Source organism: Cyrtonyx montezumae, unplaced genomic scaffold (genome assembly GCF_038088225.1).
Source record: "Cyrtonyx montezumae isolate F1298 unplaced genomic scaffold, pur_monq_1.0 scaffold_0, whole genome shotgun sequence".
Classification (NCBI taxonomy): Eukaryota; Metazoa; Chordata; class Aves; order Galliformes; family Odontophoridae; genus Cyrtonyx; species Cyrtonyx montezumae.
Genome location: NW_027071824.1, coordinates 34,156,392 through 34,175,043, shown reverse-complemented (window position 1 = coordinate 34,175,043; position 18,652 = coordinate 34,156,392). Strand labels below are relative to the sequence as shown.

The following is an 18,652-nucleotide window of genomic DNA, read 5'->3' as shown; positions in this document are numbered from 1 at the left end:
TCCAATTGCTTTTCTACTAGAGTTCTGAATATCACAGAACAACAAGGGTTGGAATGGACCTTAAAGTTCCATGGTTAAGGATGGAGATCTTACAAGATATATGCAGTCTATTTTGATGTTTGAGCACTCTTTCATGGTTAAAAACAAACCTGAAAACCATCACATCTAATTGAAATTTCCCTTGTTGCAACTTGCATTCACTGTCTCTTAACCTATGCTCCTTCAAAAATGAATCTAGGCTTTGTCTTCTCTGTATTCTTTTACTAGGTAGCTGTAGAAAGCAGCAGATATTTCTGCTCAGCTTGTCTTGTTCAAGATTAATAAATCATGTTCTTGCAGCCTTTACACATCACATTTTTCAGTTTATGGACCTGCTGGATCACTCTAATATGTTTCTTGTACCAGAAGACCAAAATTCATGATAGTATGTAGTCTTACGGGTACTGTACAGAGAGGAAGAAACAATTATCTAAATCTGCTGACTGCATTATTGCTAATACAGATTATATGTTAAGATACATGCAAGATACTGTTGGCCTTCACAGCAAGGGCACACTGCTGACATGCTCAGTTTGTTGCTCACCAGGATTCCAGATCCTGCTGAGTAGTTCACTAGCCAGCTAGACCCAACCTACAGGGTAGAATTTTTCCATTCCACACACAAGACTTCGTATTTGCCCCTACCACACCCTTCTTAAATTCAATATAGGATGTTTGGATTGATAACAATGCGCCAGAAGCCCCACTGCAATGTGGCAAAAATACAGTGCGATCTCCAATTGCTTACAAAAGATCAGCTGATAGACAAATAGCAGCTTACTCCAACTCGATTCAAGCAAGTAATTCAATGAAATGGCAACACTAATCTGATTTTGTCGCTTCCTTTTCCAGTAAAATCCCTTGCGCCACAATAGCACCAAACAAAACAACAAAACAGAGTGGTCCAGTTAGTCCTAAATACATATGTTAGGACTGTTTTTATGAATGGGTGGTGCTGGCAATACTGAACTCAGGACAAAGCCAAAAATATGACATAGATATGTCATTTCATAGAAATGACATAGAGAAGCATTATTACTTGACATATTTGGGATCTACAGATGTAAGGCAAATGGAGGTTCTCTCATGAAGTCTGCAGTGACTCATTAGTAGCACAAATTGTTCAATCTCTTGATGTTCTTCTACACATTATAACCATTTTCCTTTCCACTATCTCTGTGTTTCCTAATGAAGGACATTTACTTCAGTTCTTTATACTTCTCTTGCATCTAATAGCTTTCTCTTCTCAATATTTTTGAATTCTGAATTATATAATTGAATAAATAAGTTCAGAAAATCTAAAGTATTTCAGAGAGACTGAAGTTTGAATCTTAACAATAGAATTTCAACCATTCTTTTTAGAAGAAAATAAAGTTAAGATCATAAAAGAAAAAAATGCATTTCAGAAAATCATATGGCAACAAGTTATTGCTTCCTCTAAAAATGCAGCTAAGTTATATTCTGATGTAAATTTTAAGCAGATGAAGCATATAATAGTACCAATTGATCACCCTTGTTAAAAAAATGGGGAAAAAATGAATCACTGTAATGTTCCACAAAAAAAGGACATAAAGCTTAACCCTAGACCAGTTACTCCATCAGTTTAGATACACTTCTCAAGTAAAATAACATCTTTTTAATGGCTGAAGTAATGTTTAGGTCTTGACAATTAATAAATTAATCTTACGCTTTGATATCATTGTGCAAGAGGTGTTGTGCTACAGATACTTGCAGTAGCCACTTACTTTGGACACAAAACAATCTGCTATAGCCACAGGATCATTTTCACAGTTTTCCAAATCTTGCAGAAGTTCACTAAAACAAAGAGTAAGAAAAAGAAAGACAATTATTGCACACCTCAGCATAAACATACATATACACCCCAGGGAGAGAGACAGTTCCATCATTAAGGGAAATGATACCCAAAGCACTTACAATGCAGGGGGTCCTAAAAAGGGAACTCTGATTTCCGCCTGTAATCCTCACACTCTCATATGAATAGGCCTGCATAAATTGTCTCCTTGCTTTTTTTTTCAGACTACAAAAAGCACCATTTTTCAAAACAGGATCAAAAATGGACTAAGTTAAACATACTGTTCTCTTTCCTACCACATAAAACATAGTATCTTAGCTCTGTCGGTGTTATTGCCTCTGTTCCACTTCATACAAAACGCACTCATTCACTCAACAGTTGCACAGTATCTCCATGTATCCTTCTCAAACCATTTTATCTTACACAAGTCAAGCTGTTATCTGCACATACACAGAAATTCCAACTCTTGAGTTCCAGCTCTGAGTTGACTTTTCATATTTATTTTTTCTAACAAATGCTGGCTTCACGTTAATTGCAGTACTGGAATACCCTCTCTTGTCAGTAAACTAGCAAAGCCAAGTGACCACAAAACTTCAATGAACTCTTCCCCCCAGATATGCAGTCATTGGAGTTTTCAATCTGGAGGCAGATAAGCATTCCCAAATACATAAACATTCACGTTATTACAGTGGCCATGCATTGCTGATCAATGCAAAGCTGAGTGCTGTCTTTCAGATTGACAGCTCTACACAGTGGTATGCACAGTGCTGTAGCCTGACAGTTATTGATCCTGTACTCCATCTAACACATTCAAGTCAAACAGAATTTAAAACTCGCACTCTCCTATAAAGATTTTCTTTGTTCCAGGAGTTTGACTTAACTGAGGTGGATGGGGAGCTAGTCTGAAAAAAAACAGAGGAGAAACAGGGATGTGTTACGCATATAAGAAGAATGGTAATAAGTTCACTCAGGAAGTCTTCTCTACATTTAGTGGGTCTCTTCACCGAAGAAAGATGGTGAGCCAGGAAAATGTTCTTTGAAAAGGGATATTTAAGTTCTATATGCAGAAAAATAAAATCTTACTGGAAAAAAAATTATATTTTTGACACGCCAAACAGGAAATGAATTCATTATAACAGGAACAACTAAATAAGGAAGCATATTCACTGTCATATGAAATTCAGGTCTTGAAAAACTATTCAGTGAAATAAAATGTTCAAGCAGAAGAAGAAAATGTCAAAGGTCACTCCTTGATCATAATATTCTTTAGTCTTAATGAAAGATGTTCTCAGAAAACTGAGAAAGAAAAAGAACTTTCTACCGAACAGTTTTACAATAAACGTTTCTTTCTTTCTTTCTCATCAGATGATTTTTCATTTAATGCTACTTTTCTAGTAGCGTTCCAGTTCATAGCTGGTTCCCTGACTGAGTTTTGCCTATGTCTGTATCTAGGGTACTACCCTCTCCCCCTTGAAGGAGAAATAATTTCCCTGTGTAAGTAAGGAGTAAAACAGAAAAGTTTCCTGACTTGTTCTTTGCTTCTGTAACTACTGGAGGAAGGAAGGGGAGAAATCAGTAATCAGTCACAATGAACAAAGACAGACAAAAAACTTAAATTCAGAGGTCACTAAGTCACTTTGCATAACAACAATTTAACCTCCACACCTCAAATTCTCCCTTCATCAAAATGAGAATATAAATACGACCCTTGCTTGATAGCCCACATTCAAGAAACTCATTAAATTAGAAAGAAAAAAATAGCTGTAGCAATGCTGAGCATAACTATTAATTATAATATTTTGCACAGATGGGTTTTGGAAATGACATCAAATACACAGAACATGCTCAAAGGATCCCTATTGCCCAGCTGGCAGACATTCTCCTGATGCTTGCTTGCCATTTTATTCCTACTTGTCTTCTTAAGTATTGTATTATTTTTCCTACAGAATATGGTTAATGTTGTACTCAAAGATTTCAAGTACTCATGCAGTGAGTTGAAGTTTATGCAGTAATGTGCCTGTGGCTTGTGTTGTCTGTGTAAGCCTACAAAGTAAGGGATGTAATTTGGACGATTTTGTTAGCTATATTGCACTCTCTTCTATCTCATCTGCTGATAAGAATGGGACTGGTAACAGCAGCTTGACACTGTAAAAATAACAAATCTGTCATGCCCAGGAATCCTGAAAATCTAAAATAAATCCTTATAATACCATGCTGACATGTGAAAGAGCAAGTTTATCATTCTACATCTAAGTACCCGATAGCAAAAACAGTAGCAAGAAAACAGATGTTTCCTTCACCTGGATATTGAAATATTTTACACTTTTTACAGATAGCAATACAACTCTTGACAACTGGGACTTGGGTATGCCAACATCCAGGCAGAAAGAGCACAAGGGTACACTAGTGGAGGAATGTGATGCTCCTGCAGACGAATCACTAACAAAACTCAAACTGAAGCATGACACAAGTGCTAGCACTGTTTCAGACTACGTACTGAGTTATACTGTTGGGGTTGTTACAGGCTGGAAAAATCTGAATGTGTACAATCATCATCAATAGCTAAGACTATTGAGATACCTTTGAGATGAGAGTTAACCACAGAAAGACTAACAATTTTTAATGCAATGTATTCATTCTTTTTACAAGTCAAATGAATAAAAGTCTCTTTACAATACCTCCTATGATGTGAATGTGAACCATTTTCAAGACAAAACACTTAACTTCCCTTTCAATTAAGCCAAGTGAGTCATTTTTTCATCTTATTCATTAAATATTATTACCACACTATTTTAAAACAAGACCCAGAAATTTTTCACCTTCCTCTTGATCTGAATTGGAGAAAGATGATGCTGACAGCTACATCAGACAGCCAATTCTGGTAAAATGAAAGGGATGGAAATATGCGGGAAGGGAACAGCATTATTTGTCCTGCACCCATGTGATAAAACAGTTTATGATCAAATACAGTGCAGTCTAATCATAAATAACAAAAGTAACAAGATTACCAAAATAGCTTTATTTTCTCTATGCCTAAGAGAGGAGAGCATTCAAAGCTAAAAGGGACAAAGGTATTAGAATCTAGTCTTTATGATTGTATTGTTCAAATAATTTAATTTCCTAGATTTTTATATAACGAGTCTGAAAAGTTTAAGCTTTCACTAAAAAGAAGAAAAAAAGAGAGAGAAATGTAGCCTTGATACAATCTCATTGACACAAAAATTCAGAGGCCGTAACTGTTTTCTTTGCGTTAAAAAAAAACACACTTTTCCTTTAAAGGTGAGCTCTTACAGGTTTTCTGAAGACTCTCATAACAGAAAGCCAACAGTTGCCACCATGAACCTCAGAACACAGAAACTGTCGGATATGACACTTGCAGAGAACAGCTCTGCATGGTACATGCACACTTCAGTAGGCACTAATTACACAATTTGTGTCATCAATTAAGGTTTCAGTTTAGCCTATCTTACAATCAGCTGAGTGTTGGTAGAAGTACAAATCTTACATATAACTTCTCACCAGAGCGCCTATTTCAGAATGAAGTCATGCTAGTGGGTCAAGAATTTATCCTAAACTGGCTCTGGAAAGAACCTCAACAGGAGAGTCCAGAGAAGGAAGGCAGCAAATGCTGGCTAAGAGGACACTTCTTCTTTCCAAATAAAATAATAAAAGTGAAGCAGCTTTTCCTAAGAGATGGAGCAGGACTGCTGGAATGTAATCAGTAAATCTACTTTAAGAAATGTCTATCCAAAAAGAAGTCATAGGGATGGGACCAGCAGTTAGCATCCTGACCATCATTTCTATCATTCAGTGCAAGATGTAAAAATCAAAAAGCACATCGCTGAAAGAGATTCCCATTTACTGAAATTGAATTTCTCATATCTACACTGACCACAGAAGTCCAACACTCATTCAAAATTGACAACAAGGTCATTCTAAAACCATGAAATTGTGCTCACAAAAAGTGTGAGAAACTAAAAAAGGACTGCCAAGTGGAACAAAGGTAAAAATAAATAAAGAGGCTCTAGATATCTTCAGGACCCAAAAGGTTCATTCCAAGTTTAATTCACACAGGAGGGAACTTAGTCTTGATGCTACAATAGGATGTACAGTAAGTGGTGAATCTTGAAAAACTCACTTTAACTCAAGAGAACTGAAATACATCAGTATTTTATTAGAGGCTTTGAATGGCCTTCCAGTGAGTTTTAACAATTCCAGCATACAACCCTTAAAAGTGTCCTATGTTTCTTTATTTTTTCTTATTGGTTCTTCTCTTTTAACCTTTACAAATTCTTTTTGTTTTGCTTTTTTGGGGGAACTCAAGGATTCTGTATCATAATTAATCATACTAAAACATACTTTTATTAGGTAGTATTTGTAACGATGCAGGTATAAATGTCCCCCAGCCACCAAGCCTTCAATTTCTCCAGTTTTTGAAGGCTCAGAAAATACAATGGCCACATCTTTTTTTTTTTCTCATCTTTTGACCACTGAGAAAGCTCAGTATCACTGCTCTAAAACTCATGATCAGGCTACTGCTATGTATTCTCCAAAGCGCTAGACTTCCAGTCAAGTCAGAAATTGTAGTTGAAACAGGACTTGACAATATCCTCTCTTGAAAGTCTATTTTCCATATGTTGTTGCAGATGTTTTAAACTTCAATAAATTATTTTAGGTTTCATGTTTGTCCATACTTTCTGAATAGAACCATGTCTACTCATCCCTTTGATACTGAACAGCAACCTGCAGCAGCAGAAGCACTTTAAAGCAGCTTCACATCATGACAGATAAACACTGAAGAAGCTCTTGAACATGAGTCTTTCACTTTGGAATTTTCTTCTGGTTCAAGGAAATAATTTATTGTACTTCAAATGTCACGGTAGTTTGGGATATCATCAGTCAACTACAGTAAAGATAAGACAACTTTTACAGGACTAATGGGATAGAAGACAAAGAAACTCTATGCCATTAAGTTAGTTGAAGTAACTGAATGTTCAGGTTTTCCCCAAATGCTGAACAAGTTAATTATTTTTACAGAAACAGATAATTAACTCAAAAGTAGCAGTAGTACGCTTTTAAAAATGCAGTTTCCATTACTCTCACACAATCTGGAACCAATTACAGAAACAAGAGAAATTTTACTTCAAGTTCCCAATATAGGCTAGAATTCTGTTTTCAGAGTTTCCAAGAAGGCTGACAGATTACCTAACAAAAAAGTTCAACAAACGGAAACATACTTGAATACACTTCTGATAAATTATTTAATGAAGTGTCCAGCAGTTTGAATTGTTACAAAAGTCAGATGTATAGCAATATACAAAAGGATCTCATGTAGAAGGAATGGTCTCTGGTAAAAGAAGAATATAATTCATTGTAGTCTTGCATTAGGCTTTTCTGCGACATGGAGCAGGTTTGACATATTTATGGAAATAGCCAGCATGAAATCAAAAACCGTAAATGAAGAACAAACTTGATTCATTTAATCAACAGCTACAAAATCTGATTAAAGTAAGTCTACCCTGAAAATCAGAGAAATATCATTTTTCAATTTATATGTATTTATATTGACTGCGTTAAAATGATAAAATTAGCTTGATTTGCTCCCTCCCCATTAAAACAGGCTATTGACCCACTTTCATTTAGTTAAAGATCAGTTTACCTGTTAAAATGGTAGATATCTCGTATGTTACCAAACAAGGCTGATCGCTCTTCAGTCCCCAGGGACAGTTTGGATTGGTCAGTGATACAATCGAGGTAATCCTACAAGAGAAATGAGAAGGATCGGTTTAGACATTTCCTCCTTTTCTAAATCAGTAAATGGAGCTACCTCTTATTGTACAAGATGAGTTCCTCCATATCAGTTTCACATTATTATTACAGTAAACCTTTCAGTAGTCTCTCTGTGAACAGTCATTCTATTATGAAAGGTAACAGTACTTACCTGTTCACTGAAACCAAGACAATAACAAAAGACTGAAGGCTAAGTTATAGTCCTTAGATTGGACAGTCAACAGCTCTCTTGCTACTGACATAAAAATGCATTCAGATTTCATTCACAGTGATGGTTTAATTGATCATTTAACTGGCTCAAAGACAAAAACAAAAAACAAAAAAAAACCATCACTTATTTAAATCTTAGTAACAGAAAACCTAAGAAATCAAGAACAGTAAGCATGGAAGAAACATGGGCTCAGAAAAGTGAGCACTAAGTAATTTTTCTTTTAACTATAGTTGAAAAAAACAATGTAGATTTTGCTTTTACTTTTAAAAAAGTGCAGGAGTATCTCATGCAGTGATTTTAACTGAATAGGGATAAGAGAGCTATAAAAATCATATCAACATTGTTCTAGCAGAAAATTTTCCCATATCTTCCCCCATTTTCATAAGACATCAGGTCCCAGAGCATCGCCTTTCATCCCATTGCTCCTACAGTGTTAAAATTTCCTCAATGAGCAAAAAAATCCATTGGTTTTTTAACCAACTTCAGCTCATAAACCAAGAAATCCAATGGGCTGTCACATACATGAAGAAATTCTGCTGGAGGACGAAAAACAATAAAGGAAAAGTGAAAACAGCTGAAACAATGTGAAATAAAAATAAATAAAATCCCTTGCCTGGGATCAGACAATGTAGTGTGGCAACCTACCAAAAGCAACATAACATTCCACCGCACTGCAAGGAAGAAACCCTGCAAAATGTCAACTAGACCATGAAAGCTTCTAAGATGTAACTGTGTACAGAGTCACAAAGGAAAAAATACTGCATACACAGGACACAATTTATTCCATGTAAATCCAATGAAGTAAAAGAGTTTGGATCAGCCATTGATCTTGTCTTTGGATTTTAGATGCCCTTATAAGGAAGGTTATGAAATAAAATCTCCAGCACATATTCTGTGCAAATGAGACATAGTCAGCAGAGTCATAGGTCCTAATCTTACTTCTCAATAATCCACAATTGGTATTAGCTTACCTCCAATTAAATCTCCTCTCATCACCACCAGAAAGTCTCAGAAAGCAATCACATCTCCTCTCTGATGGACATCTGTACTCTACATTCTTTCAACCTTGTAGTCCAGGCCTGTGCTTGAAATATGTTTGTGCAATAAGTCATTGGAAAAGCATCCCTGCGACTGCCTGAATTTTTGGTTGGCTTTTTTTTTTTTTTTTTTTTTTTTTACACTCAGAAGCTGCAAATGACTAAAATGAGGCAGATGGGATTACAGCATGTAGTACATTAGTCAAATGCAGAAGTAGATGATAGATTCAGGACTACTCCAGTGACAGCAATAAATAACTTTTTCTCCCCACTAATAGCAAATCCACATTTAACAGCAAAGAACAGAAGAGTGGCACTGAAGCTGTGAACATCTGAAAACATTTGAGCACTTCAGGGCACTGAAGCAAGTTGGTGTGATTTAGGATGCTGCAGAGGAATGGAAATCTCACAATAAATAATTCCTTACAGTCTGTTTATTAGATGAAGAGGAATTCCTCATTCATGTGAATAGATGGAGCTTGGGTTTCCTCAAAGCAATAAATAGTTCAGAATCATTTATTTTCCAGTATTGTGGACAGTTTTATAAGCGTGATCTTTTGTGTTCCTTTCATCCTCTCATCCCAGTTTTTCTCCACATACATATATTCTTCTTAATCTTCTCTTAGTTAGAAATAAGGAACCAGGAACTTTCTAATGCTCCTGCCAAGAAAAAGCCTGCAGGTGCTTTGGCCATTCTCCAGGGCTCCAGTAGCATGTGCCAGCATCAAGTTATATCGCACACCCACAGCCTGCGTTCCCTGCTGCAAAACGTTCCCCAGGACTGCAGCTCAGGCCCCTTCCCCTCCCAGCATCAGAACAGAGACAAACTGGAAATTAATGGTTGGGTTTTTGCTTGCTTAGAGCAAAAGGTGCCAGTTATTTGTTAAATATGCTTGGGATTCAGAAGTACCTTACATCTCATGCATACTGTTAGGAAGACACTGAGGCTTGGGGGACTGCTTTCATGTTTTAACTTTCCAGTAGTGCTGATGTGACTGACTTGAGGCGACAGACTGATGGTTACAGTCACACTACTGAAGGTGCAAGCAGATGCCACGGGCTAGGCCTGAACAACCCGTGTGCAGCAGTCCCAGCAGCAGGCCGGCAGGCCACCATGCATGTGTGTGGCAGGATGCTCTTCACAAGGCAGTCCGATGCATTCCAGCACGGTGCAGCAGCACACGGCTTGCAATGACACAGCAAGTGGGTTATATTGCTTTATAGAGTGTATGGCCATCATAAAAGCTTCATGAACTCATCCAGGAAACTGAAGCACTATCGGCATATAGCCCTCCGCAAGGACAACAATGGGAGATCAAAGCTACCAGCCATGGGGTTTTTCCTAATTATTTCTAAGTAAATGGTACTTTACCCCCATAGTAGTCACTGCAACCTCCTGCAGCATATCAACAGCTGCTATCATCTGAAGCCAAAATGAAAGGTCTGGAGCTACAAGATAACAGGGCAAGCTGCAGCTGTAATGACACAGTGCAGAAATCAATGAAATTTATCGGAACAGAGCACTGGGTTTATTTGCTTTATTTGCTTCTAGTCATCATCTACGGAGCCTCTGTCAGCACTGAATGATTTGTTTATAACCTTTGCCTTTGCCAGCATTTTACTGCCTCTCTGCAGTTACAGCAAAACTTTTAGCTTACTTTACAGAAGAAACAAAAATAAATGCCAGTCTCCTTAGATTGATTTATGGAGCAAGGTTTGCACTAATAGCGTTGCACAATTTTTCCACCCTATTTCCTGAATCTCTCCAACAACTAGAAGAGTCTTGCCAGACAGCTCTGCCTTCCTTGCAGAGTTTGACATACTCCCAGTTTGTCTTTCATCACACCGAATTGATCGGGAAGAATGTCTGCTAGAAGCTTTACATCTGACAACTGCCTCCTCCTCCCTAATCACCCAAGGAAGAGCTCCAGAAGGACAAAATGATGACAACACTAACCTCAAAGGATAAAACAATAATCATATTAATTGGAAATGAGAGAAAACTGTCAAGAAAAGAACAAAATGAGCAAAAATTTCTTCACAGATTATTTTTTCCAGGATCAGAAAAAAGCTCAGAAAATAAACGCAAACTCATGTGGAATGTTTTCATCTTGACACCAAGGTCTTCCCTTGAAAACAGGTCTGCTTTTAGCTTTAAAAACAAAATACAAACTGAACAATAAGTCAGAGAACAACATGGTAATGTTAATGTTACATCTTAAAACTGGTAACGTTAATTGTAGTATTAAAAACTGGGGTAAAAGCCGCATTATCTTGTAAAATATTTTTCTTGCCCTCCAAAAAACATATATACTCTGAAAGTTTCTAGTACTTCTTCTACAAAGCAGAACTCTGCATATATAGTGAAATCAAAGATAAGCAAAATAGTCTGAAGAGTAGTGCTGTTGTGTACGCACATCTTTACCAAGAGGCATGCACACAAAACTCTAAACATTTAAATAAATAAACAACAACAAAGAAACAGGTACTTATCAAAATGTCAGCAGGATTTTGTGCTGCAGCAGGACAAACATGCAATAAAAAATCAAGCTGGACCTAAATCCTGGGAGTGCAGTAACATTAGTCCCCATTTTCAGGTATTTCCATGGTTTGTAATACCAGTGAAGTAACTCTTTCTCCTAGATGCTATATCAAACGTGTGGGCATGCACTTGGCTCAGGTACCCTCTATCCAGCACAGGTGCAAATGGCACAGATCAAATGGTCAAGCACAAGAGGAGCCTCTGATGTGCTCCAGTAGTCTGGGCTGCCTATGCAATGCTCTTATACTACTTTGAGGAAAATGCTGCAGGCCAGAAAAAAAACATGACACAAACTGGATCCTATCTGTAGCATGCTAGCTAGAGTCACAATTAACCAAAACAAAACTAAAGCCAGGACAACACTGAGGTATTGCACAACAGAGTAATTGCTGTAAGATACTTCACGCTGCCCATTACAGAGGTAATTATAATCTGTAGCAGTGTCTTTTTTGCCTGATTTTTTTCTATTCCTTTTTATAATTTTTCTTCATTCACAGGTATATCTGAAATGTACAGCAGCACTGTCTAAATGCATTACAGGGGGAGAATAGTATACTATCCACAACAGGTGGCCCAAGACACCGAATGCCAGTCAAGGCAACTGACTGCAGCTCTTCCTAATTACTGAAAGCACAACTGTAACCTGCAAAATTAAGGTGCAGTTGTCAACAATACATACACTGCCTTCTTGACCTTGTTCCTACGGCTGTATCTGGCTAAGGACTCAGAAATTTAAATCAAAGCCATTTCCATGACATATCGAAGTCTTTTGTCAAGATTATCATTATTACAATTCTCTTCAGTGATGGAAGAAGACAAATCCAACATTTTAGTGCGGGTCTCATAATCTGCAGTGATTTACTTGGGTACATCTGTAGTAAAACTTTTAATGTAGCCAAAATTTACACATTTCTAACTACTTTCTTCCATTCCATTTGTATTCTATAATCTGTCTCTTCATTCTCTTTAAAGAGCCTTACTTATCTCCCATCTGTAAGGCAGCTTCATTTTGACTGAAATCATCCTTCTCTTCTATGAGTGCAAATGCTTGCTCAGTTGCTCTCCCGGCCTTTGCCAGTTTAAACCCTCATCAGACAGCTGGACATGCCCCTGCTTGGAAAGCAGAAACTTATACTCATCAAGATAATTATTGCCCTTAACCTCTTGCTTCCAGAGCTCCTTGGGCAGAGAATAAGAAGCAGCTGTGTTTCAAAAGATTGCCAGCACTGATTCAACAAAGAGAGGAGTAACTTTTTCCTGTGTCAGTGAGAATTCGGTAGCTATCAGCAGGTATCTCCATCTCGCATGAGAAACGCACCCATTATCTCAGGTTGTAAGCAGCACAATCATGCTGTTTTACAGTAGGCTAATACAGCTGAAGACTTACATTTTTCTAATAGGAATACTTCTAACTGTAGATTCTGTTTGATTGACAAAAACAAACAAACAAGCCCACAACGAAAAAAAAAAAAGCCAGTTTTATTTAATTTCTGCTCCAGACGTTACCAGTAAATCAAACTTAAAAAAAAAAAAAAACATTAAAAATGCTTGCAATGTCCCCTATATAGGCTCTCTACATGCAAAATTATAATTGAATAAAAAATGAAATTTCTGAGTATGCCTTTCCAACTTCTACTGTAAGTAGAAAGTGCAGATTTTATTTATTTCTATTGCTCTCTTTTTTATTGATATCTGAAGCTTGAAAATCCTCACATGGGCCAAAGCATGAACAGGTCCTGTGCCTCTCCTATTCCTTGTTCCCAGTCCTCTTACATTCCCCAGTAGATTGAACATAAATCTCCACTTGACACTGCCAGCAGAGAAAGCCCTGCCCTGTGGGAAATTCAGCTCCTCCAGAGCTTGTCTGTGGGCCCTCACACAGCCACCTAGACTCCAGCAGCATCCCAACCCTGCCATCATGGGAGAAGGGTTAGGAGAATACATGCGAGCAAGTCTCTGAAAACAAGTGGTTGAAGTAACTCCCATATTTTATACAATCTGTTACTGGGGTCAGTTTGTGACATCTTTCCTTTCCTATTTCCAGTCAGAGCAGCAGTCTATGAAGTGGGAGGATGCTGCCTTGCTGACATCAGTCCTTGCTCCAAGCACCACATGGATGCAGGTGGTGGTGGAAGCTGTACAAGTTCACCTTTGCTTACAGCTGGCTTCCTCTGTGCAGCCAGTTTGCACAGGCAGTAGGCTCACAGCCTACAGACAGCAATGAAACCAGCATCGTGATCCAGTAAGATGATACCCCACTGACTGCATGCATAAAGGGCAAAGATTGATGGTGAGAGAGCACTCGTTTGAACACGATATGAAGGAAGACTATAAATAGGGAAGCACATTTCGGTTTTCTTTCCACTGTTTAACACTGCAGAGTAACATGATCAAGAAAGACTTTTCCATACATCTTCCAAGGTTAGGAGTCTGCATAATCCAATACTTACAGATCATTTCATCAATTAAACTTCCAGCTACAGAATAAAATATTTTTTTATGTGTAGTTGTTCACAAGCAAGCAACGGATTTTCTACAACCAGCATGGCTTCCTCCCTCACCTTACAGATATTACAACACAGCATCATTTACATATACTAGGGACTGGAAATAATGACATCTTGTAGGTTCTTTTAGCTTCTTCTGCATGCATGGAGAGCAACAGAGAGAGTATATGTCAGACAAAATTAGCAGTGAGGAATTTCTGATTCCTGCCACTGTGACTTGCACCAGTAAAATACACTCGCTCTTTGGTTTAGATATCATTGAGAAGTTGTGCCTGTGTAGAGCATAAGCAAGCACGAGGCTGTATACAAAGTCTGAAAACTTCTAGAGCATATCAATGTCAACAATGCAGCAATCAGGAGATCTAGTTGCAAGGCCTCAAGGACGGCCTGATTTCACGGATTATGCCTTCTTAGCAGAAGTGACTTTTTGCCTGAATTAAATACAACCACAGTTTAGTAATGTTACTCTGTTCAACTGCAGGTATTTCATGCCAAAATTTCCCTCCCTAAAAAGACACCCTGGAAGGCAGGCTGTCAATTTGAAGGCACATGTAATTTGATAGAGGTAGACTAAAAGCACTCATAATACAAAACTGGGATTCATGGATCATGCACAGACAAGTCCCCTAAATCATCCATCATCTGTAAAGATGATATGGGTAAGCCACTGGGAACAGAAACTCATATGTAATGTCACTTATACTCTTCAGCACACTAACTTATTGAAGTTGTAACCCATTGATTAAAACTACGTTCTATGTTTATCTTCATATATCAGCCATCATCAACTGACAAATCACAGCTACAGGAATTTTGCCCAGAAGCTGGTACTGAGAATTGCTACTCAGAAATACAATAAGATGTAAATGCAGAGAGCTGATGGAATTTATGGGACAATAATAAATGCTATCAGTAATTAACTAACACGTCATAGAAGAGCAGCGTGAGGCCCCAATCTAACCCGCTTCCTAAAGATAAGAGCAAATGTAGAAGAAAACATACAATAATGAAGACAACTAAATGAAAGCACTAACTATCAATTAGGATGTCAAACACTTTGGGGTCACTAGGCAGATTAAGTAGGTACTTTACAAATTTCTGTATCTAAGGCTACAACTGAGGAATGACATCATCAGAAAAGATAAGCAGCAGCGTTCAATAACCTAGTGCTTTTTTTTTTCAAAGGGTACCATTTAAAATGTGCAATAATTACTAGTTCTAAAAAATATATTAATAAATCTCAAAGTTCTTCAAGATATCTACATTAATACTCACAACAGGGCTTACATAGCCTGACTGTAACTTTATTAAGACAGAGACAAGCAAGGCACAGAAATTTTGTAAGACATTTTTAGCCTTTGAATGCCTGAGCCACCCAGAAAAGAAGGCTACACGCTTGTAGACTACTGTTACACTAACTTACCCCTGTTCATAAGGAAAATGAATGTTATAATTTTTAAGGAGATCTTGATATGTTTGCAAAAAAATTAAATGATACATTCCAGAAGAGAATTGTTAATTTTAAAACACAAGAAGGGAAACTGAAACTGCTTGTTCTCTGAAGAATTTAAAGGCAAAGCCAGCATATCAGAGAAAATGTGCACACATCCTAAAAACATCCTAACCTCGTTAACAACATAATTCCCAGACTTAGGGATGGATTTTATCAATGACATACAATTAGATGGAAGGTCATATCAGTGGGTGGATTGCAAGTGAAAATTTAAGACAGTATCCTACTTGCAAAATTGTCTTCTCACGAAGCCACAAAAAATTGCAACCAGTGACACAGCTTAATCCATGGGATTGATGCAAGGGAAAAGAGAGAGTGCCATGTAGTTTGTTAAGCTTCCAAGTTTAAGGAGCATGGATTAGTTGAAGAACATGTTCCACTGACAAGTAATATTTAATAATGTTGGTATAGCAAACTAAAAGGTGGTCAAATATTTTCATGGACCGGAAAAAAAAAAATGGCACTAGTAAGTAATTAAGATTCCAGAAACTCTAGTCTGAGTGCAGACTCGGTAATTTGTTTCAGTTTAAGATATCACTTCCAAATTCTGGAATTTCTTTACAGAAAGCCCAACCTTTCTGAAAAAAAAAAAAGGTGTGGTTTAAACTGTGTTTCCTCTCCCATGCAACTCAGCTCCGACCTACTTCTCCTAGTTGTGCTACCCAGCCTCCTCAGACTTGCTTGCCCAGAAATGCTATGCTGCTTTTCAGAGCTTCCCATAACCACCAGAGAGCAAATGGCAAACGTAGGACAGAGGTTAACTTTCTAAATTACACAAGGGCTCTACTCATGCCATGTAAGAGTAACACAACCTCAAGCTCCAGCCTTAGTATAGCTATAAGAATGAAGTTTCACAATCAGGATCCTCTGAAGACCACCCACACTCCTAAACCATGCATTCCCTATTTAACTACACCTTCTCCTTACTTTCCCCCTACAAAAGAAAACAATAGAATTTTCCACAACAGGAAATTAACTATCCCCATTTAACCTATACTCATTTGCAGTTAGAAATTGTGTAGGAGGCTACGAGAGCAGAGTCAAGTGATACACCCACTGCTGCAAGAGGACTACAGTAACATTTGCAAGGGCTTTTCAGCAATTCTTCATCTCACTAGCACAGCAGCAATCTCTGCTGCTCATCTTCTACCTACAACCTAGAAAAGGCCAATTGTATTTACAGGCATTTCTTTTAACCACAGCATAACTCAGTCCTTTGCTCTGACCTGCAACAATCAAAGTTACAGCTTTGCATTTGTTTTGTCATGATGCATACAGTCCCAGCCATACACTGAAGGTCTGTCCCAAAAAGTTTCTACGGTCTAAGGTAAGAGCTGGATGCAAAGTTCAGATGCAGAAAACATAGGCCAATGCTGACATTTTATCCAGTGACTATCAAATATTCAGGAGTGTGCTAAATAAAGAACGTTCATGAATATTACTAATATTACTAGCAGAAATAAGAGTAAGTAATGATAATGCAACCAAGAAAAAAAAAACACATCCACATATTTAATCATGGCTTTGCATATTTTGTATGAAGTTAGTACACGAACACCTCTTTGTTCCAGTCACAATGTAAGCAGTTCGCTTTCACTATATAAGTGGTCAGCTAGGTCACTTCTGGTTGTTCACAACTCCATGCTCCTGCTTTACAACCATCACATTTTTTTCCAAAGCCCAGAATCATTATCACATGTCCAAAAAACACCAACGTTTTGGGTTTGACTTTTCTTTTCTTTTTTTCTTCTTCTTTTTTCTTTTCTTTTTTTCTTTTCTTTTCTTTTCTTTTCTTTTCTTTTCTTTTCTTTTCTTTTCTTTTCTTTTCTTTTCTTTTCTTTTCTTTTCTTTTCTTTTCTTTTCTTCTCTTCTCTTCTCTTCTCTTCTCTTCTCTTCTCTTCTCTTCTCTTCTCTTCTCTTCTCTTCTCTTCTCTTTTCTTTTCTTTTCTTTTCTTTTCTTTTCTTTTTTGTTCAAGATCTGGGAGTTTCAGAAATAATTTCATCTAAAACTATTTAAGGTACAAATGTGAATAATTATTTGCATACTTCCATCACTTTAGGTTGCTTTAAGATGGCTCACATTCAGGTAGCAAGAAAACTACTGGGAAAACTGGATAGTCCTACTGCCTCAGATGAAAGAAATCTGATGAACTATTCCTCCAAGGTAGCCAGAACAGCTGTTTACATCTGGTTGGTAACATACCCCATGTTTCTACTACATATTTCTTCTTTCAACAGACTCCAGTGGGAAAAAAGGTCTTGATTTGCAAACAGCAAATTCAGGATCAAAACACAACACTGAAGTTCTCCGACACAGCTGGATAAACATTACTGACTTAAAGAAGGCCTTTTAGATATGCATCAAGATAGTCAAGCACAACTTAGCTTCTTTCAGCTATCATATCGCAAAACTTCCCTGGCTTTTAAGCCTTGCTGTCCCTGAGGAGGTCAATCAGAGTTTGACACAGCTCTTTCTTCATGGATGAAACAGAATCAGTGGGAAAGTTCACTGTCTCAGAAGGATATGAAATATTAATCACAGTTAAAAATATCACTGTCATCATCAGAATGTTTGTCTTGCAGGTAAATAAATTGCTCACCCTAATTTTCTTTAGGCATTAACGATCAATTCCTAGTCAGAAAGAACAGCATAGCTGATGAGCAAAAATGATTCTGGATTTAAATTAAAGCCATGGCAACAGAAATTTCAAAGGAAAAATAATCTAATTCTGAACACTACTGTTTTGCTTTAAATCTAAACTGAATGTCTCAACAGGCTCTGCAACCGGTCCCACAAAGGAGAGCATTTCTCACAATCATCATTCTATACATGATGAAATTAAACTAAACTGATTAAAAATAATGTACCCATCACCTCATAACACTTGTGCTCACACCCCTCACCAGCTTCATTGCTCTTCTCTGTCAGTGTCTTTCTTGAAAAGAGGGGCCCAAAACTGAACACAGTACTCAAGATGTGCCTCTCCAGGGCTGAGTAGTGTTTCCCTACTCCTGTGGTGACACTATTTCTAACACAAGCCAGGATGCCACTGGCCTTCTTGGCCACATGGGCACATTACTGGCTCATGTGTAGCCAAGTGTCAACCAGCACCCCCAGGTCCATTTCTTGCACAGTCTTCCAGCCACTCTGCCCCAATTTCTGCTCTGCTTTACAATCACTGATAAGTCAATGTCACTCC

General features: G+C 37.6%; 1 protein-coding gene across 4 annotated transcripts in view; it reads right to left on the bottom strand.

Annotated features, from left to right (window-relative positions):
* Window positions 1-18,652, bottom strand: part of PLEKHG1 (pleckstrin homology and RhoGEF domain containing G1) — a 521,486-nt gene that overhangs the window by 23,433 nt on the left and 479,401 nt on the right. For all 4 annotated transcript variants that reach the window (XM_065732026.1, XM_065732045.1, XM_065732035.1 and 1 more), the window contains 2 exons: window positions 7,512-7,612; window positions 1,785-1,854 (listed from right to left, as the gene is read on the bottom strand). In XM_065732026.1, the coding sequence (XP_065588098.1) occupies window positions 1,785-1,854; window positions 7,512-7,612 (171 nt within the window). The remainder of the gene's footprint in view (window positions 1-1,784; window positions 1,855-7,511; window positions 7,613-18,652) is intronic.